Raw genomic sequence first — 22434 nt, forward strand, 5'->3', positions numbered from 1 at the left:
ACAGTCTGTATGATAGGAAGGGCGGGTATTTTATCCTCTTTTCCCAGCTCAGGGAACTGAAGCCCAGAGATATTAAGTGACCTGTCTGAGGTCACACAGCAGGCTAGCAGCAGAGCTGGGACTGAGACCCAGATTTTGTTTCGTCCTACCATCTTTCTTTCAAAGAAATCGCGCAATTATCTCCTCCCTTAAAAAACACTCCAGCCTGGGCCTGTTTGTTGAACCCGCCGATTGGTTTGGTGGCCCGGTCTCTCCCAATTTGAAGCTTCTGGGTTTGCCCCCGGTCCAGCTGCCACTCTTAGCTGTCGGATCAAATTGTCCAGCTGGGCCCCCGGTGTCGTGTCTCTGCCCTCGCCCTACTTGTGCACTCAATTGTCCCTAACACTGTGTTTGCAGGGGAGCAGGGCCATCTCGCCCTCTCACCCCTGCCTTGCACTCTCTAGGCCAAATTGGGGGTGCAGACTTTGGGGAGGGGTAGGAATCTAACCAAGCAGTTTCCTGGAGTAGTGTTTGTGTATTTATCTGTGTGTGATTTATTCATCCACTTAGGTCTATAATTTATATCTGTTTCTCTGTTCGTCGAGAATAGAGACACCATTTTATGTCTTCTGTCTCCCTTAATAGATTGTAAGCTCCTCGAGGCCAGGAATGGTGTCATGAGGAACAGCATGGCATAGTGGGAAGCGCCATAGGCTTGGGAGTCAGAGGACCTGGGTTTATAATTCCGGCTCTGCCTCTTGCCTGCTGTGTGACTTTGGGCAAGTCACTTGATTTTTCTGGCCCTCGGTAATTATAATGGGGGAGTTCAGTGCCAGTTCTCCCTCCTATTTGGACTGAGCCCCCTGTGGGACAGGGACTGTGCCCAACCTGATAAACTTGTATCCACCCCAGCACTTGACACAAAGTATTAAAACAGTGCCTCACACATAAGTGCTTAACAAATGCCATAATAGGCATTTATTCTTTTAATCTGTTCCCCAAGCAACCAGTTGAGTGCTGTGCGTACTATAGGTCCTCAGCTTGGTGTGACTCACACACAAAGTGCCCAATCCAAAGCTGTGCACAAGTGTCCAGTACAGTGCTCGGCACACAGAAGCTTTGGGGTCCTATGGACAGTGCCTTAAGTGTCTAGTGTTGGAATCAATCGGTTATATTTACTGAGCACATGCCGTGTGCGGAACCAATAGAATCAGTAGCTTCAAAGAGCTTTCAGTCTAGTGAATTATTTTTTTCTAAGGTGGCTCCTGGAGGGGCATTCTTTCAGCTGGGGGAGGAGGAGGGGAGAAAAGAGAAAGGACAGAGGCTCGTGGGAGAGAGGGACTTCCTTCTTCACTCTACATGAACCGGGAGGACTGGAGAGGTTGGGTGGTATTGAAAAAACTGCCCAAATCCACACCAGGGCAGGCTGCCTTTGTGGCCCCCAAAGACTTCCATTTTGACACCCCAATCTTTCCAGAAGCCTGGAATAGGGCAGAGACCACTTCTTTCATCCTGGACAAGGAAGGAAGGTGCTGGATTTTTCGGCTCAACAGGAAGGAAGGGATTGGTATAAAGGGGCCTTGGGAGGTCAGGTTGTTTAGCCCAAGGGCATCGGAGAGTAGAGGGAAGAAAGAAGGAGAAGTGGTGTTGCTTGAGAAAACCAGGTTTGCTTCTGGAGCTAATGACCTCCCTCTGACCTCATTCTGACCTGCTGCCTGCCTGTTGTCCCTCCTACAGTTTGATCCCGAGAACACAGGATACATCAGCACGGACAAGTTCCAGAGGCTCCTGCAGAGCCACGGGGCTGAGCTGGACCCACACAAGAGAGAGGTGCTCCTGGCCCTGGCCGACAGCAACTCGGACGGACAGATCTGCTACCAGGACTTTGTCAACCTGGTGAGTAAGCCAGCCCCGCTTCCGCCACCGTGACCCCACGGGATCAGTCGATGGGTTGGACCGAGGATGGCTGTGTGGGCAGAGTGCTGTACTAAGTGTTGGGAGATAAGAGGTCAGAGAGGGAAAAGACACGGTCCCTGCCCTGAAGGAGCTACAGTCCAAGAGGGGAGACAGACACGAAATAAGTTACATGCAGAAGGCACAAGAGAATGAAAAGATGGGTAGATGAGTAAATGAATGTTTAAACAGTAAATGGAATATGTAAATGGACATGCACGTAAGAATGGATGCTTGATGAAGGTGGCCAGGAATGGTACTTGAAAATACCGAACACAGAGACCCATGTGTCTCTTTTCAGGGGCTTTCACCGCTACGGTCCCAGTCCCCAGTAGCCTAATCACCAATGAATACTTACTGTGTGCAGAACACTGTACCAAGCTCTTGGGAAAGTACAATAGAGACATGGTCCCTGCCCTCTAGGAACTACGATCTAGTGGTTCACGATGTGGTACTCGACCCTTGGGGATTCAGATCACCCCTTGGTGCAATCTGGCCCACTTGCTCTCAGAAGGTGATTGGGATGGGTGTGGATGTGGTCGGTGGGGGCGGAAGTGCCTGGCCGGGATTGGCACGTGCCCGATTCGATTGACTCGGCAGTCTCGCGCTTGCCATATTCAGGGGCCGCAGCGTCCTCTGCTTCTCCCCAACCTGTGCCTTGCACCTTGCCTTCCCTTGTCTGATCCAACTCTTTAGCAGACAAGTGGCCAGCCCCATCCTCCTCGGGTGAGCGGGACCGTGTGAGGCCCAAGGAATAATCGGATAATCCCCAGGCAGCCGAGGAAGCCAGTGTTTCCAGGACACGGAGATTATCCAGCCAAGAGACCGGAGGCCACAGACAGGACCGGGGGCTCGTAGGAGGCGCTCGGCTCAAAAATGCTTCTCCTTGACAGGGGCCGGGTCCACCACTCTCTTAATGGGTCTGGGCTTTTATCCCAGACTTTGGACTGCCCTTGGGAGAGGAGGGCTCCTTTGTAGTAGAAGTAATAATAACTAATAATAATGATAATGCCAAAGCCCTGTGCTAAGTGTTGGGGTAGACAAAACATTATCAGATCAGTCATTCCTTTTCCCACACAAGGCTCACAGTCATTTTAGCTTTGTCCTTTCCCTTCTTTTTTGTATCTCTCCAGGCTCCGAAAGGGCCTTCTTTAGCTTCCCTCAGCCCTCTCTCAAGCTCCAGCATCCTTTGCCTCTACAACATCGGGTCTTGGAGACTCTAAGCTCACTGTGAACAGGGAACTTGTCTGCCAACTCTGTTATATTGTACTGTCCAAAGTGCTTCGTACAGCACTCTACCCATAGTAAGCACTCACTAAATACCACCGATATATGGATTGTTTGAGACTAGGCCCGTGTGACTTTCTGGGTGTGGTGAATAGGTCAGGTGACTTGGAAGTCCCCTGGAGAGGAGAATGCAGCAAGAGGAATGATCATTCTCCACCCCTGTTAACCCGCTGCTCTTTTGGAGGGTCTGGTTAAGGCTTTGTCTGATTCCAGTCTAGAAGATGATTTAGGAGGACACAGTGGAAACGGGCCCAAGCAGACCCCCAGTTCATCCTCAGGGCTTCATCCTGACCTCCGGGACTGAAGATGCTCCGCTCACTTTGTCCTCTTCCACCCACCTCGCTGCCTGATGCCCGGGGAGGGTCATCCTGACTCAGCTGTGCAGTGGAGCAGGAGCAAGTGTGAGGCTTGAGTCCTGTCCAGGGCACTGACTGTTGGAGAAGCAAGTCAGAGAGGCCCACACCTGGGCAGAGGGGCTGACTTTTCATCTTGAGTTGGAAGAGGGCTGAGAAACAGGAGGGAAAGAGGGACAGCCAAGGAGAACATTCATTCATTCAATAGTATTTATTGAGCGCTTACTATGTGCAGAGCACTGTACTAAGCTCTTGGAATATACAATTCATCAACAGATAGAGACAATCCCTGCCCATTGATGGGCTTACAGTCTAATCAGGGAACAGCAGTTCAAACTTCCTTCTTCCTTCCCCCACCCCTTCCTCCCTTATTGTCCCTTCTTCTCCCTTTTCCTCCTTCTTCCCCACCTGCACTTCTACTGTGAGAGACACTGGGGAATAAGTGCACTACAGGGGCATTCTCAATGGTTTCACTCCCTCAGGTTGAGGACCAAGAAAGCCTTGCCTTCCTGTACCTCCCTCTCAATTCATCAGTCAATCCATCGATGGTATTTATTGAAACTTTACTGCATGCAGATCACTGTACTAAGCATTTGGGAAAGTACAACAGAATAGAGTTGGTAATAATAATAACAATTATGGTACTTGTGAAGTGCTTCCTGTGTGCCAGGTACTGTATTCAACGGTGGGATGGATACAAGCAAATCGGGCTGGACGTGGTCCCTGTCTTACTTCGGGCTCACAGTCTCAATTCCCAATTTACAGATGAGGTAACTGAGGCACAGAGAAGTGAAGTGAGTTGCCCGAGGTCACACAAGAGATAAGTAGCGGAGCTAGGACTAGAGCCCATGACCTTCTGACTCCCAGGCCCGGGCTCTATCCACTGCACCATGCTGCTTCCCTAGATGAGATTCCTGCCGATCAAGAGCTTACAGTCAACCTGGCGAGACAGACATTAAAATAAATTGCAGCTATCCAGACGGGAGAATGAGTGTATGATGTGCCATCTCTTTCTGCTGCTTGGCCCGGTGGAGATGGCAAGCAGTCACCGACAGTAGAGTCAGCATAAATCCCTTCCCTTTCTATTGTTTGGACAGCCTGAACGTGAACCCCCGGACCTCCCCGCTCACTGCTGTGGTCCTTGTGTTTGTGCCAGGCTGACCTGCTGCTAACAGGGCAAGGAGCCCAAAGGAGAGCACTGTGTGAACTTAGGGCCCTGAAGCCTCCCGCTTGCCACTCAGGCAAGAGGCTCTGTTGACCCCCGGAGGAGGCAGCAGCAAGCCGAAGCCAGAGAGCGGCGTACCAATGGATTGCTCATTGGTCGCTGCGGAGTTGGGCCCAGGAGAGAGCTGGCAGGAAGTCAGTGGCAACCCTAAGAGCAGAATTGATTGGACTAGCAGCCGTGCTCAGCCAGCTGGGTGATAACGTGGCAGCTGAATGAGGCTTTTAAAGAGTCTTGGGATACTCGTACTTTAATGCCCTGGCCTGGGTCAGTGGGGTGAACGGCTACAGGTAAATGGGCCGGGGAGCCTGGGGCTGCAGCCCAGCGACGGGGGACCAGGCAGCTGGAACGAAAACACGAGGCAAAGGTGTCAGAGTTCTGTGCCAGAGTCCAGAGTGGACTGTTGAAGGAACCGATGGGGAAGGATACTAAAATCCCTGTTCGGGATGAGCCCCAGTCTATGTGGGCAACTTCCCCGGAATGCATCCGCTAATGGGAGAGGCAGGAACAGCTTAGATCAAGACAAGAAAGAAGGGAATCCAGTTCCGCCCTTGTGGTCAGAGCCTCTCATGGAGTCTCTCCCCAGGCCGGAGGGGAGGGGTGTTTGACGGGACTGACCTAAATCACAGAGATGAAAGGCCCGGTGGCCCTGAACGTTTCCATCTTGGGTCCAAGACTGTGTAGCTGGTAGCACCCCCGCCAACCGCTTCCTCCCAGTTTAGCCACGGTCAGAGCCTGGCCCGACACGCCGCTGGCTTCGGAAACCAGGAGAACGCTCTGTTGAGTGACTGCAGCCCTGACCAGTCCCCATCAGCCTCTGGCCCCGGCTCTGCTGCAGCGGCGGTCTTGGCAGCAGGCCTCCTGAAAGAAGAGGCATGCCACCCTGGCTACTTTTGTTAGTACCACGCTAGCTGGGCGTCGTCTAGTCGGGACCGGGGCCAGCAAGGAGTGATGTCAGTAAGAATGATCTCATGCATCCTTTGCTTCCTCCTGTCCCTTCCCGATCCTCCTCTTTGGCTCCGTGTGGCCCGTTGGGCGATGGCTCGGGCGGTCAGTGCGGTGTGACAGTGGGCACCGCCGTTACACACGCCTTCACTCTCTAGCCGTCAGCCGTGGATTTGGGGGTCGAGCGGCGGCGGGGCCGCGGTCACCAATCGAGCCTCCAGCCCGGCCTCACTGGGTGCGTCGAGCCCACCGGACACCGCGCCGTGCTTCGGGAGCAAATGACCCGCTCGGTCCGTATCCCTCCTCCCCGCCCCCTTCACCTTCTCCCTCCCCCACAGATGAGCAACAAGCGATCCAACAGCTTCCGACAGGCCATCCTGCAGGGGAACCGACGGCTGTGCAGCAAGGCCTTGCTGGAGGAGAAGGGGCTGAGCCTGCCTCAGCGGCTAGTCCGACACGTGGCCTACGAGACGCTGCCGAGGGAGATCGACCGCAAGTGGTACTTCGACAGCTACAGCTGCTGCCCCCCACCCTGGTTCATGGTGGCCATCACCCTCATGGAGGCAAGTGGCCCTGCCCCGTGTCGGCTGGGCCCGGGGGCCAGAGGGGACAACTAGCTAGAACAAGATCCTAGAGGAGGGCAGGTGTGCCCAGGGGAAGGAGGTGAGGCAGGGGTGCACCTGTGAGGGCCTGGATTCTGACCCCGGGCAAGTGACTCGACCCCTCTCGGCCTTCGTTTCCCCACCTGTAAAACGGGGCTTGGAAAGAGGCCTTCCCTAAGGAGGCACCTGGCTGCTCTATTGGGGATGGATAGGGAAGGGGGAATTGAAGTAGCAGCGATGATTGCTGGTTCTTACGGGGAGAGAGTCAGGGCCCATTCCTTGAATTCACTAGTGAGCCTAACCTGTCTCTCTGGCCATCGCCACCCCCTCTCTCCTGCCCACTCACCGTCTCTCCTGTCCTCTTGTATTTCTTCCTCCATGGTAACCAGATCTCTTCTCCCTGGATGCTTTTCCAGATAATCTTTTTCCTCTACAACGGATTGGCCCTGGATCGGTTCGTGCTTCAGGTCACTCACCCTCTCTACTTGAAGAATGCCCTGATTTACCACCCGCAGCTCCGGGCCCAGGCCTGGCGCTACCTGACCTACATCTTCGTGCATGCGGGGTGAGCAGAGCGCCGTCTCCCCTCACCCCACTACTCCCCAGGTTCCTGCCCCCTAAGAACAGTTCCCTGAACCAGTAGGGTGAGAGGAAGAGAACAAGACCGGGATTTGGGCTGCTCCAAGGGTAAGGGGAGAAATCTAGGTCGTACTTCCCAAAGCATGTGTCATTGCATGTTTTGCACTGGGCATTCAGGGTCGTATCCTACAGAAGCCCAGACCAACCCCCAAGCCTTGGGAGGGACCCTTGGACCCTTCCCCCCAGGCCAGTTCCTTGCTCCAGAGCCACTGCGGTCCTTTCCCCACCTTCCGACTCGGGTTGTACTCTTCCAAGTTTTCAGTCGTATCCTCCTTAATAGTTGCTCCCTGAAGCAGCTGCGCCTCTTGCCTCCTAGCTGGAGTCTGCCTTGAGAGAGAGGCAGCAGGCACTTGTCTGGGATTCCAGGACTCGTGGGTTTTGGATTCTTCCAGACCCCTTGTTGACCACGGGACTTGAGATGTGCTCACTTTGGACCCCCAATCCCCATTCTGCCTAGGGATGGCTGAAGTCACCTGGGTATCAGCACGGGTAACAAAGCATAGTGTAGCGGATAGAACGTGGGCTTTGGAGTCAGAAGGTCATGGTTCTAATCCCAACTCCAACACTTGTTTGCTCTGTGACCTTGGGTAAATCACTTCAATTCTCTGTGCCTCATTTACCTCGTCTGGGAAATGGGGATCGAGGCTGTGAGCTCCATGTGGGGCAGTTACTCTGTCCAACCTGTTATCCTTGTACCCACCCCAGTGCTTAGTACAGTGCCTGGCACATAGTAAGTGCTTAACAAATACCATAATAATAATAATTATTATTATCAGACTGAAGTGGTTCTGATTCTAGCTTATGGCCCGGCACGAGCCTCTTCCTCCACCACTTCCCCTCTGTCCATTCCTTGGCCTGGGAGGGACACTTGACCTGAAACAACCAGGTAGCATTCGGGTGTGATTCTGAGGGCAAAAGGGAAAGAAAAACAATCATAGCAAGGTGCCCCCATCTCCCGTGGGGCTGGATTCCAGAGTCTTGCCTAGTCCCTCTTGGTAAACATCAGTGATTTCTGTGATGGAACCCTGGGGTTTTGGTATCTCCCGTTTTTTCCCTGCCACATTTCCAGGGCAACAAAACCAGCCAGGGAAAAGGTCTCTGAACCCCAGGTTACCAGAAGAGTCACCCCCAGTTCAGGAGTCCCCATAAATTCCCCCTTTCACATCCTTCCACCCCCTTACCACCTACCCTGGTTTCATTGTTCTTGTGTTGAGGCTGAAAGAGATGGATGCATTTGATGCAAGAGGCTCATTAGGGCTTCCCCATCCCACTGAGACTTTAAAATGGTAATTGGGGCCCTATCCCTAATTTACTGCCCTCCTTGGCTGGGAGGGTTATGAGAGGGGGATGGAGTAGGCACACTCACTCTCTCTCTCTCTCTCTCTCTCTCTCTCTCTCACACACACACACACAAAATATCTCTCTCTCTCTCTCTCTCTTTGGCTCTCCCTCTCTCTCCCCCTCCCCTTGTCCTGTACTCACTCCCCTCTCCCCAGAGCTGTAAATCTTGCTCCCTGGCTCCAGCCTTTGATGTCCTGGGGTGGAGGAGAGGGCACATGGAGCTGAATCTCATTGATTCCTTTGGCCATTCAGCCGTCCCCAAGGTTACTGAACATTCATAAATCAATTGAGTTGTGTCCCTGGGAAGAGTGACAGGCTCTGAGCCTCGGACTGCCCTTGGACTGCAGAACTCCTCCAAGGATGTGGTAACTCAGCCACTTTGGGGACCCGCTCCTCAAATAGCCACTCCTCCACCCCATTGGTGAGGCTTCTGAACCTCCCCAGATCCCAGAGAAGGAAGCTCACAAAAGTGGCTTCTGACAAAGCTGGCACTTGGGGGAGTGTGAAGGTGGGTGCAGAGACAAGGCACCTCGGGCTGACCAAGAGTATTTATGTGTTGGGCAAGTCCTAGGGGCTGACCGTTCATTCCCTCCTCCTACTTCTCTTTCTACTCCTCCTCCCCCTCCCATCTCTCTCCAGCTGGGTATATATTCAAACTGGAGGGCCAGGAGGAGGCCTCAGGCAGGCATTTAACCACTCTTGCCTCTGTCCTGCCGAGGTTGGCCAAGGCCATCTGGATACTTACCCAGAGCCCGCAGGGGTGTCCGCCCTTTTCCGGATGGGAAGAGGAAAAGAGCGGTGGCCGGTCTCTAGACTCTGGTTTGTCCCTAGTCCTCCTGAGGGCACCCAGACTGGCCCCAACCTGCCTGACGCTGACCTTTTTGAAGGTGGGCCCTGTGGAAGGGAAAAGGAGCTGAGAAGGAAAGGGCAGGTTGTTTGTCATTAACCCTAAAGGGTTAGTGACGTCTCAGTCACCGATATGTGATCTGGACCAGCACCTAGAAATCGGGGGAAGGAGGCTGCCTCTTGTGGGGCGTTCCTCGTCCCCGACTGGGCTTCGTCCCTGGAGCTGGTGGGGTGGTTGGGAGATGGCAGGGCCATTGAATGGGCCCCCCCTGACCACACTGTCTTTGGACCCAGGATAGAGCATCTGGGACTGAACGTGGTGCTCCAGCTGCTGGTGGGCGTCCCTCTGGAGATGGTGCATGGAGCGGCCCGCATCGGCTTTGTCTATGTGGCCGGCGTCGTGGCCGGTGAGTGGGGAGTTTCTGGAGACGGCACTGGGGCTCCTGAATGCTCAACTGGGGGCTAAAAACCAAGGGCCCCTCATGCCACAACACAGGAGAAATGTCTCTTTCTTTGTCCACAATTCCCGGGCACAGTATCTGAGGCACAGCCATCCAGAGAATGACCGACCCTTTAGGGTCTCATCTCTCTCATATCCCGAGACTGAAGCAAAAAGTAGTGACTGTGCAGTGGCGAAGGCCCGTACAGCACTGTCCTGCCTGAGCTGAGCTTGGATCACTCTCCCTACCTTCTCCTCCCCACAGCCCATCCCAACTTCCTTCAGGGTGAAATGACTGAAGAATTCCCCACAGAGGTGGGTAAGATGAGTGCCAGCCAGCAGCCTGATCCCAGATGAATGGTGTGAGAGCCAAAGAGAAGCAGTATGGTCTAATGGATAGAGCGAGGGGCTGGGAGTCAGAAGGACCTGGGTTCTGATCCCAGCTCTACCACTTGTCTGCTGTGTGACCTTGGGCCAGTCACTTAACTTATGGAGATTGTGAGTCCAATGCAGGAAGGAGACTGTTGCCACCCCGATTTACCTGTGTCCACCCCAGCACTTAGTAGAGTCCCTGGCATGTAGTAAGTGCTTAACAAGTATCTCAGTTATTATTATTAAGGAAGGAGTGGGGGAATTCCCAAAGGCCTACAGTGCAAATCTGACTTCATTATTACGGGGAGAAATTAAAGCTGACAGCTTTTATGAGGTTTCTCAGCTCCAGCTCTCTATCTTGACAACAGCATGGTCATTGCTCACAGGGCTTCTGCGGTTGTGTGTGTGTTTAAATAAGATCTTAATCTATTCGGAGAGGCAGTAGGGTTCCACTCGAGGCAAGAGGCTGGCAGCTGGGCTCTGGAGCCAGGGTTCCTGCACTGGCTCCAACACTCAGAATCACGTCCGGCTCTCAGGCCAAGACACACACACACTCGAGCCCCTGCCTGGGGTTGCCAGGTCCAGCAGGAATCCCTGCTCTGCCGGCTAGTTTATTATTCATCCTGGCTGCCGTTCTGAGGGGCCTTTCCATCCCTGATTCCTCCTCCTCCTCCCTGACGCCAGCTGCATTGAGATGGTGCACTGATGTCGTTTGATCTGGGCTCAGAAAGAGTGAATGGAATACTGTCCGGCCCTCTTTGCGCTCCCTGACTTCCTCCACCCCTTAGGATCAGGTCAGACGTGGATGGACCTGCCTAATAGGATTCAGAGAGGCCGATCAGTCAGTTGATCCATAGTATCGACTCAGTGCCTACTGTGTGCGGAACACTAAACTGAGCACTTGGGAGAGTATAGTAGAATTAGTAGACATGAACCCTGCCCTCAAAGAGTTTGCAGACTAGTGGAGGGGATGGATACTAAAATGAATATATATGAGTATGAATTAGAATTAGTATGACTTATGAATACTTAGTGTTCAGGTATCTTGCAAGGGGAGGGATTAGAAATTGTGGACTAATGGAAAGAGCACAGCCCTGAGAGTTAGAGGACCTGGGTTTTAATGCTGGCTCCACCAATTACCTGCTGTAAATCACTTAAACTTCTCTCTGCCTCCATTCCCTCATCCCCAAAATGGGGATTCAATGTCTTTCTCTCTCCTACTTACACTGTGAGCCCCATGTGGAACCTGATTATCTTGCATCCAACCTAGTGCTTAATAGAGTACTTGAAATGTAGTAACCTCTTATCAAATAATTATTCTTGTTTGATTATTAGACCTTCATTCAGTCAGTCGTTTTTACTGAGTGCTCACTGTTTGTAGAACACTGTACTAAGCACTTTGAGGAGTCCAATGTCAATAAACAGAAACATTCCCTGCCCACAACAAGCTTACAGTCTAGAGGGCAAGCTTACAGTCTAGACCTCCTGGAGGAGATTGATTTCAGACGTTGTCTTGAGTCATCTACAGTCCAAGTACCCCACAGAGGCGGGTCTAGTCCCTTGTTCAGTCTGTCCTTCTCTGCAGTGGAGCCCAGAAAGGAAGAATGCCAGGAGAGCCACCCAAAGTAGTCACACTTGCTTGGGTGCTCAGTGATGAGCTAATCCTGGGGCCACTGTATTGTCATGACTGATTTTTCAGAGAACCCAGAGCCCCTGATTCTGACTCTATACCTGGCCACAAAGTGCCTTTTTGCCCTTTAAACCCACAGGTGATAGGTTGTTTCCTGGGTGGAGGAAGCAGTCTTTGATCCCTCTCCAATAACTATTTCTTGGGAGACTTTAGTCTGCTTGACCCCCAACTGCTGCTCTAGCGTGTCAAGTTCAGCTGTTTCCTGATAAGGAAACTTCACCCAGGAAAGAGGCCAACGTGAGGAGACTGGCTGTATCTCAGCCCAAATCCTAATGATCGAACAGAAGGATATAGTCTTCCTGTGTTCCTGCAGCCAAGTGGTCGACCTAACCCCCGCAATGCAGTGTTCTTAGATAGTAAAAGCCTCAAGATGATGAGAATCCGTTGTCATGCAGATCCTGTGGGTGGAGGATGAATGGGGGAGGCAGATTTGTTTGGTGAGATGTTGTTTTTTGAGTTGTTTTTTTTTTTTAACTTATGGCTAACTCTTCCCCAATGTCGGAGGTGAAAGAAGTTGGCTGGAAATAGATCAATATCTAATTAAAATAGGAAAACGTGAAGGGGGAGCTGAAAGATCCCCGGCAGGTTGGCTCCCATATATTTTTCTGAGCCTGTACATTGTCCCCCTCCACAGTGGGAAGCAGCGTGGCTTAGTGGATAGCGCGTAGGCCTGGAAGTCACAGGACCTAGGTTCTAATTCCAGCTTCACCACTTGTCTGTCACTTGACCTTGGGCAAGTTATTTCTATGTGCCTTAGTTCCCTCATTTGAAAAATGGGAATTTAATATGTGTTCTCCCTCCTACTTGAGGCTATGAGCCCTTTGTGAAACCTCATCATCTTGTATCTACCCCAATGCTTAGTATAGTGCTTGACAAATACCACAGTTATTATTAAGCAGCAGGCTGGGCTGTATGGAGATGGGCTCTGCCCATCATGGGCTTCCTGCAAGAGAGGTTGAGCAGGTATTTAGTTAGGATGACAGGAAGAATTTACTGGCAAGAGTTGGAAGACTGTGAGTTGAATTCCCAAAGGACGGCTAAACAGCTCTTTGCCCAGGGAGAGGTGAAAATAAGGGACATTTCCCCCCACCCCTGGAGTCTGGGAAATGGACAAGATGTCCTTTAATGCCCCCCAGACTTCTCACCATAGACCCCTGAGGGCCTGGCCAATCTGGGATTAGAGCTGAGCCCTGAGCCGACGGAAATCTGTCCCTGACAGCTCCCTGAGTCTCCTGCCTCTCCTGCTTGCAGCTGCCCGAGGGTAGGGAGCTTCTCCCTGCGGTGATTTCCTTCAATTCCTGTGGGCTCATCCGCCACCCCCCCTGCCTCCTCCGGCCCCAGCGGGCTCCGGGCTAAACCTCCTGGTTATTTTTAGCTTCCTGCATCCTCTCCAGGAGTGGGGGCCATTGATCACACTTAAAGGAGGACAAAATAATAAGTCACTTGTCTCTTTTCTTAGTCTCTTTCCTCCCAGGACAAATATTTTCCTTTCCCAGCCTAGAGTCTTCTCTGTCTCCCTCTCCCTCTCCCTCTCCCTCTCCCTCTTCCTCTCTCTGTCTTTCTCTCTCTCCTTATTCTGGGGCCAGGCCTCTCTTCACTGATGCCTTATCAGGGCCTTTTTCTTTTTGCATCCAGCCCTATCTCCCACTCCACCTTTGAGTCCTTGTCCAGGAGCTAACCTCTGCCTCCTGCCCTGTACTCTTTTCTAGGCCCATAGTGGGGTGGGGTAAAAAGGAGGGGGTCCAGAGGGAAAACATTGGCGTTGCAGTTTCCAAGGACTTGTGCAGAAGAGGAGGAGGTGAGTTTTCGTAGGGAAGGGACATGTAACCCCTAGCAGAAAATCTTCCTTTGCCACCCCCAACCTGCCGGCAGGTAAACTGAGACTTCAAGAAGAGGAAGGGGACTGCTTATACCAGGTTATCAGCCCAGGGCTCAATAAAATCTCTAGAAGGATGTACTGAGCTGGTGAATGTGGACTAGTTTTGGGAATTTTTTTTGATGTAGAGGATAGGGAGAAGATGATCTCTGTAGGTCTCTTCCAGCCCACAAATTCTGTCCTCTCACACAGTTTTCCTTGGCTCCAGCACCTGAAGGTCAAGGACAAGACTACCATGTGGCCTCTCCGGGCCTGGGAGCAGAGGACTGGCAATCAAAAGATTCTCATTTTATTCCCAGCTCCTCCACTTGCCTCCTGTGAGACCTTGGGCAGGTCACTTAACTTCTCTGTGCCTCATCTGAAAAATTGAAGTAAAATACATGTTCCCCCTTCCTCTTAGATTGGGAGCCCTTTGTGGATCAGAGATATCTGTTTGCTAGATTGCAAACTCTTTGAAGGCAGGGATAGCAGGTCTCCTAATTCTATTGAACTCTCCCAGGCACTCAGTACAGTGCTCTGCATCCAGTAAGTACTCAGTAAATAATACTGATGGATTATCTCTGTCTATCCTAGTGCCCAAGCACCGACTTGGACTATGGGCCCAAGTCAGTGCTTGGCACCTAAGAAATGCTTATTATTATTGGTTGATTATCTTATATCTAACCTACTGCTTAGCATAGTGCTTGGCACATAGTAAATGCTTAATAAATACTATACTACTTAAAAATGCCAACAAACTCACTGTACCTCAGTCAGGTCTATCTCCCCGCTGACGTCTCACCCACATCCTGCCTCTAGACTCGATCGCCCTCCCTCTTCATAACCGACAGACGATTACTCTCCCCGGCTTCAAAACCCTATGGAAGGCACATCTCCTCCAAGAAGTTTTCCCTGATTAAGCCCTCTTTTCCTTTTCTTCCTCTCCCTTCTGCTTTTCCCTTACTTGCTCCCTTTATTCATCCCCCGCTCCCAGCCCCACAGCACTTAGGAACATATCCATATTTTAGTTATTTATGTTAATGTTTGTCTCCCCGTTGTGTTTAGAGAATGTGTGTTATATAGTTATATAATATATTGAGGAGCAGCGTGGCTCAGTGGAAAGAGCCTGGGCTTGGGAGTCAGAGGTCATGGGTTCTAGTCCCGGCTCTGCTGCTTGCCAGCTGTGTGACTTTGGGCAAGTCACTTCTCTATGCCTCAGTTACCTCATCTGTAAAATGGGGATTAAAACTGTGGGCCCCACGTGGGGCAACCTGATACCTTGTATCCCCCCAGCGCTTAGAACAGTGCTTTGCACATAGTAAGCGCTTAACAAATACCATCATTATTATTATCATTGTTATATTGTATTTTTCCAAGTGCCTAGCACAGCACTCCACACCCAGGAATCATTCAATAGGATGGATCCACCATCCATCATTGTAATTTGCATTGTGGCCATGGGTCACTTAATTCACCAGCACATACCTAGGAACCAAGCTAGAAGCAGACTGGAACCCAGGCTCTAGAAAGTGATTGTGATTCAGTCTCTGAAGTCTTGAGATTTCAACCCAAAAGTGACTGGGCTGGCAATGAGGAGAGGGAAGAAGCCAAGCGTTCCCCTGGGTCTCCCTTCTGTCTCCTCCAGGCTCCCTGGCTGTCTCAGTGGCTGACATGACCGCACCGGTGGTTGGCTCCTCTGGGGGGGTCTACGCCCTCGTCTCTGCCCATCTGGCCAACATTGTGATGGTGAGTAACCCGCCCAGCACACGCCCCAGACTGGCAAAACCAGGTCCCTCCATTGCCAACACCTGGAGGTTTGAACCCAATGCCGGGACCTTTAATCAGGGCCGGGAGGGGTACTGTGGTTTAGTGGAAAGAACATGGGGCTGGAAGGCAGGAGATGTGAGTTCGAATTCAGACTCTGCCCCTTCTTGGTCCTTGGGTAAGTCACTTAACCTCTCTGGACCTCAGCTTCCTCATCTGTGAAATGGGGATAATAATCCCTGCCTCTCTCTACCTCACAGGGACTAAATGAGATAATTCACGTGAAAGCTTTTTGGGAATATATAAATGTTCTGTCCAAAAAACAAGGTATAATTATGATTATATCCTTCCTCTCTCCTTTGAGATGTAAGAACTCAGAAGAGTATCAATCAGTCAATTCCTATCGATCACTTACTGAATACAGAGCACTGTACTGAGCACTTGGGAGAATATAGTATAAGTTTAAATATTCGATCCTTACTCTCAAGCAGTTTAGAATCTACTGGGGGAAAGAGGCAGACGTACCTTATTTTACAAAAAATTTTGTGGAATATGGTGGACAATTATTCTCCTACTCCCTGGGTGGTTTTGTAATTTTCATTCATTCAATCATATTTATTGAGCGCTTACTGTGTGCAGAGCACTGTACTAAGTCACCACCCTCAGCCCCATGGCACTTAGTTACATATCTGTAATTTATTTTAATGTCTGTCTAGCCCTCTAGGGAACGTGCCTTCCACCTCTATTACCTCCTACTCTTCTAAGAGCTTAATACACTGCTCTGCACACAGTAAGTGTTTAATGAATTTGATTGATTGATAGTGGGTATTCAGTAAATAGTATTGATTAATTGATTGATGTCCCCACCCTCAGCCTTTGTCCTTTCTAGACTTTCTCATTCCTCTGCTGCAGAGCTGCGAGGCAAAAGCACTCTCTAAATCTTGGGGCAGGAAGTGTGGGTAGACCCCTCAGTGGACTACAGATAGTCCTGGGGGAGCAGTGGAGACCTGTCCAGAGGATTGTTAGTTGTGGTCCCTAGAGTGAAGGAGGAGAGGGGGACTTGTCTCCTGTGAGTCATTGGCAATGCTTAAGGCAGATGTGGCCAGAACAGAAGACTTAATAACCACCCCCTGGGGAAATGGAGTCTCCTGGGAACACCTGGAATCAAAGAGAGAACTGGGCTTGCCCAGGGCTCTCCCCCGACCCTCATCTCCTATGCACAGGAAGGTCCCTATGGAACAGGACAGTGGGGCAGTTGAGGCTTAGGATTCCTCTGGATCCTCCCACTTGGGCTGAGGATGTTCTGAAGCTCTCCTGATTGGAAGCAGGGTCTGCCACGTTTGCTAAAGCCTCTCCTCTCCACTTGTGTACCCTCCTTACCCCCCTCCCCTGCCCTCCCGGGCCCTCACGCAGGCTGAACAGTTAGCAGAAGGGTCCTCTGGAGCCTGACAAACGCTTTCCCAGATTTTCCTTTCCATTATTCTCTCATCTCGCCTCCCCTCCCCAACTCCAGCTCATTGAATGTTCATTCACGACCCCCTTGAACAATGAAAAAGGCAGATTGTATTTACCACTTCACTGGCCGTAAGATGTGTGCGCGCGCATGTGCAGGTGTGTGCTCTGAGAATGTATGCCGTGTAGCCTCCTAAAACATTATGGTGCCTTTCGGCTGTAAGTTGGGCCCATTTTCAATACCAGTATTCTACTTATGACTTTATGGATGAGGGTACTGTCCCAGGCTATTTCATTTACATCTCTCTTCTCCCGCACCCTTCCTTTCTGGGATCCAAAGATACGCTCATCCCACCGGCTCCTCCCAAGCTTCTATGGGGGTGACAGTGTGGGATGAGGTAACTCAGGCACAGAGAAATGAAGTGACTTGCCTAGTCACACAGCTGACAAGTGGCAGAGCTGGGATTCGAACCCATGACCTCTAGCTCCCAAGCCTAGGCTCTTTCTGCTGACCGCTGCTTCTCTATGAAGCAAGCTTTTCCCATCTTTCCTTCCTTCCTTTTCTCCCTCGTTAACTCACTGCAGAGCAACTTGGAGTGTGGAATGTTCTAAACCAAACAAGTGAGAATTGGTTTTCTTTCAATGTATACTCTTCCATCTGTACGGGTGCATTAATCAGTCAGTGGTATTTATGGAGAGCTGTCTGTGTGCAGGGCCCTGAACTAAGCACTTGGGAAAGTACAGTAGGGTAAATACTAAGTAGAGCATGATCCTTGCCCTCAAGGAGCTACCTCTTTATCTAGAAAAAGATAACTCCAATCAATCCATTGTACTTAGCACCTAGCAAAGTGTAGTGGAGGTCAAAAGCCTAGTCCCTGCCCTCAGGGAGTTTACAGTCTAACCAAGGAGTTAATGGAAAGAGGTGTTTGACAGATTGTCTTTCAAGCAATCAATTAATCATATTCATTGAGCATATGCCAAATGCAGAGAACTGTACTAAGCACTTGGTAGACTACAGTAATAATAATTATGGTATTTGTTGAGTGCTTACTTGTGCCGGGCATTGTTCTAAATGCTGGAGTAGATAAAAGAAAATCAGGTCGGATAGAGTCCTGTTCCTCATGGGGCTCACAGTCTTAATTTCCCATTTTACAGATGAGGGAACTGAGGCACAGAGAAGTGAAATGACTTGCCCAGTGTCAGACGGCAGACAAGTCACGGAGCCAGGACTCCCAGGCCCATGTTCTATCCACTAGGCCATGCTGCTTCTCTTATGTCACGTGTCATTTGTTCCAGGCCAGAGGCAGGTACGGCGAGTAGGTTGGGGTCATAGGAGAGAAGTGAGCTGAATGTACTAGATTGTAGTGGGGAATCAGTGAGGTAAGATAGAGGGCAAGGTGATTTTGTGTTTTAAACTCAATAGTAGGGAGTTTCTGTTTGATGCGGAGGTGGATGGGCAATCACTGGAGGTTTTTGAGAAAAGGGGGAACATGGACTGGATGTTTGTTTAGGAAAATGATCCAGACAGTAAAGTGGAGTATGGACTGGAGTGGGGAGAGACAGGAGTCAGGGAGGTCAGCAAAGAGACATGCTGTAATCAGGGTAGGATAGCATTAAGTGCTCGGATCAACGAGGGAGAAGTTTGGATGGAGAAGAAAGGGAGGATTTTAGTGATATTGTAAAGGTAGAACAGACAGGATTTAATGTCAGATTGAACCTGTAGGTTGAATGAGAGAGAAGAGTCGAGGATAATGCCAAGGTTGTGGGCTTGTGAGACAGGCAGGCTGGTTGTGCTATCTCCAGTGATGGTAAAGTCACTCATTCATTGATTGTATTTACTGAGCGCTTGCTGTATGCAGAACTGTACAAGACAGAGTTTGGATGGGAAGATGAGGATTTCTGTTTTGGACATGACAAGTGCCCTGTTGCAACAGAAGAATATTTCTAAATGGGATTATGTTTAAAGATTTTTTTTTCAAAGAAATAACCTAGGACTCCAGTTTCCTCCCCAGGTCTCTGTAGCAGAAACCACTGGGTGAAGGGAAGGGACCCCAGAGGCCACGGACACTAAAACCAGCTGGGTTTTGAGGTTTCTCCTCTCACCTTCTTGGAAGGGGGGAAGGGAGTGCTGAAACACGTTTAAGAGCCAGGAAGGCCTCAGGCCTGGAGCCTTTATAGCAGCAGCAGCTTGCAGGGAAAGTGTAAGATTTTTCTTCTCACTCTGCTAATTTTATTGGCGAGGACCATTAAGCAAGCCAAAGTGGTAGCTGTTAGGACCCTGATTCAAAATAGTACATTTCAGTTTAACCCTTCACTACCAGTTTGAACTGGTATATATCCCCTACGGAACCCGAACGCCAAAGATGGACTCTATCTGTACGAAAGGATCGGGCAGCCATTTTGTCTTGGTCTGGCCTAAAATATCATGCATTACATATTCTGCCTACAGCTTTAAGAGATTTATATAGCTATAAAAATAGAGTGATAGATTATAAACTTTTAGAGCCGGAAGGGACCTCGCAGGTAATTGATTCCATCCCCCTGCTTGCAGGTGAGAATGCTTCTAAACCATCTTGGCTGCTCTGCTGAACTTTCCCAAGCGCTTAATACAGTGCTCTGCATACAGTGAGGACTTAATAAATACGATTGAATGAATGAATAACTATTTACTTAAATTTATCAGTCAATAACTAGCATTTATTGGGCACCTACAGTGGGCAAAGGATTGTACTGAGCACTTGGGAGAGTACAGTAGATTTAGTAGTCAGTCACTTGTATTCATTGAGCACTTACCGTGTGCATAGCACTGTACTAAGCACTTGGGAGAGTACACTGTAACACACACGTTCACTACCCACAACGAGTTTACCATCTAGTACACATAAACCTTGCTAATCCCAGATCCAAGGAGCCAGATCAGCACTGGCCCTCTAACCTCCAAGTGAGCCACCGTGGCCCCCAGCCTCACCGCGCCCCCCTCTTCTCTCGTTTCCCCAGAACTGGTCGGGAATGAAGTGCCAACTGAAGCTGCTGAGGATGGCTGTGACCTTGATCTGTAGTAAGTACTGGATCTGGCTTCCTGGGGGAGGGACACAGAGAGCCAGGTGGCCTGGAAGAGGGGAGAGGGGAAGGGAGAGGGTAAGAATGAAGAGGCCAGCCGTCGCTACCCCTCCCCCATCCATGCCTTTGGCCAGAATGGCTCAGACAGTTCAGAGCTTTTAAATTCTGGCCTCTTCCCCAGCCAGCTGCTCCGCCATGGATGGTCCTTTGAATGTCGTGCGCACAGGTACTTTTTAATGGTATTTATTAAGCTCTTTTACTATGCGCCAGGCACTGTACTAAGCCCTGGGTTAGATGCAGGCTAATCGGGTTGGACACAGTCCATGTCCCCCATGGGGTTCACAGCTTGAATCTCCTTTTTACAGATGAGGTAACTGAGGCACAGAGAAGTGAGGTGAGGCAGAGCCAGGATTAGAAACCAGGTCCTTCTGACTCCCAGGCCCATGCTCTGTTTACTAGGCCATGCTGCTTCTCACACACTTACAGACCCCCAGGACTTACATCTGCCCACACAGAGTCAGGAAGAGAAGTATGAGGTACAGAAGGTTCTGGCTTTTTTTAAAAGAAATTTTTATGTAAATTCTTTTCTTCTTATTGGGGGAAAAAAAAGCAAACCCCCAGATCTTAAATCTCTTAAGATAGGGTACAATCTGGAGAGAGAGAGAGAAAGAGAGAGAGAGAGAGAGAGAGAGGGATGGTCTTTAGCACTCATTTTGGCCAGGAATGGAGCAACCTCCCCCACTGCCACAGACAGGCGTGGTGTGAGTGAGGCGGAAAAGGTCACTGGACTCCTAGTCTTGCTCTTTCTGGTCCTCTGACAAGACCTAGGAGTTTGCAGTCAGGGCTGAAAAGACCCTCAATGTTGGCTGCCTCCATCCCGCTGAAATCCCTGCCCCCTCTTCTGCCCCGGCACACACAGTGAAAACTTGGTAACTAGGGGTTTGAAAGCCAGAAGGGGCTGGCAGGCAAATTGTCCTGGCCCTACTCCAGGCAGGTCCCGGACCCTGCGGGTCTTGGGTCCGTGCCCAGAGGTGCTGGGGCTTAGCCACTGGAAAAATGAATCCCGTTATCTCCCACCAGCTTCTCTCCTGGAGCCAGCAGAAGGCTTGGAGAGCGTTGATCGCTTCTTCTCTGCCATCTGGAGGGGTTAAGGAAAAATTGCAGGCCAACGTGCTAATTAACGTTCATTTATTCATTCGTTGACAGTATTCAATCATTAAATCGTATTAATTGAGTGCTTACTGTATGCAAAGCACTGTACCGAGTGCTTGGGAGAGGACAGTATAATAAGAAACAGACACATTCCCTGCCCACAAAGAGCTCACAGTCTAGAGGGGGAGGCAGACATTAATAGACGTAAATAAAGATATTTATTGAGGCCCTTTGAATGCAGACAAAGCTCAGTACTAAGCAGTGATGCCCTCTTGTCATTTTGAGCAGGAGTTAGGCGTGAATTTATCACATGGCTTCCAGGAGGTGCAAGAGGAGAGGCTCAGGGAGGAGAAGACAGACAGACATCACATGCATCACCAGAAAGAAAAATCACAAGCATGGAGACTTTTTTTAATGGTATTTGTGAAGCACTTACTAGGTGTCAAGCACTGTGCGAAATTCTGGGCTAAGTACAAGGTTGAACTCAGTCCATGTCCCACTTGGGAATCACAGCCTTAATCCACATTTTATAGATGAGGCAGCTGAGACACAGCAAAGTTAACTGACTCGCCCGAGGTCACACAGCAGACAAGTGGCAGACCTGGGATTAGAACCCAGGTTCACTAACTCCCAGGCCCGTACTCTTTCTGTCAGGCCGTGCTGCTTCTCACTTGCTCTTCCTCCTAGGTGAATGGGAGATGCATGGTCCCTGCTCCAGAGGGTTTCAGAGGTAGAGAGAGCAATCAATTAATCAGTGGTATTTATTGAGTACTTACTCTGTATAGAGCCCTGCACTAAGTACTTGGAAGAATACAATACAGTAGAGTTGATAGATGTGTTCTCTGCCCCCAAAGAGTTTAGAGTCTAGAAGGGAGAAAGAGACATTAAATAAATTATGGATATGCACATGAATGTGGTGGGGCTGAGGGCGGAATGAAAATCAGCTATTTAACGGGTCCAAATCCAAGTGCGTAGGTGACACAGACGGGAGAGCAAGATGGGGACATGAGAGATTAGGCCGGGAAGGCTTCTTGGAGCAGAAGTAATATTAGGAGGGCTTGCTTGAGGGTTGCATAACTACAGCAGGTGTCTAATACCCATTTTTCAGCTGTGAAAACTGAGGCATAGAAAGGTTTAGTCACGCACTAGGCAGCGTGGACTACTGGATAGAGCATGGGCTTTGAGTCAGAAGTCAGTAGCATGTATTTTTACCCAAGAGCTTAATATAGTGCCTGGCACATAGTAAGCACTTAACAAATACCTTTTTCTTTTTTTTAAAAAAAAAAAAGGTCTTGGTTTCTAAAACTGGCTCTCACTTGTCTGCTCTGTGACCTGGGACAAGTCATTTCACTTCTCTGTGCCTCAGTTACCTCATCTGTAAAATGCGGATGAAGATTGTGAGCCCCATGTGGTACATGGATTGGGTCCAATTTGATTAGCATTTGTCTACCCCAGCTTTTAGTGTCTGGCCCATAGTGAGTGC

General features: G+C 50.2%; 1 protein-coding gene across 12 annotated transcripts in view; it reads left to right on the top strand.

Moving 5' to 3' along the window:
• The window catches only part of RHBDL3 (rhomboid like 3), a 51449-nt gene that overhangs the window by 23430 nt on the left and 5585 nt on the right, over positions 1–22434 (top strand). For 11 of the 12 annotated variants that reach the window (XM_039914186.1, XM_039914180.1, XM_039914179.1 and 8 more), the window contains 6 exons: positions 1717–1875; positions 6078–6302; positions 6758–6906; positions 9462–9574; positions 15169–15269; positions 19737–19797. In XM_039914186.1, the coding sequence (XP_039770120.1) occupies positions 1717–1875; positions 6078–6302; positions 6758–6906; positions 9462–9574; positions 15169–15269; positions 19737–19797 (808 nt within the window). The remainder of the gene's footprint in view (positions 1–1716; positions 1876–6077; positions 6303–6757; positions 6907–9461; positions 9575–15168; positions 15270–19736; positions 19798–22434) is intronic. The other variant, XM_039914187.1, reaches the window with a different exon arrangement.

This window comes from Ornithorhynchus anatinus, chromosome 15 (genome assembly GCF_004115215.2).
Source record: "Ornithorhynchus anatinus isolate Pmale09 chromosome 15, mOrnAna1.pri.v4, whole genome shotgun sequence".
Lineage (NCBI taxonomy): Eukaryota > Metazoa > Chordata > Mammalia > Monotremata > Ornithorhynchidae > Ornithorhynchus > Ornithorhynchus anatinus.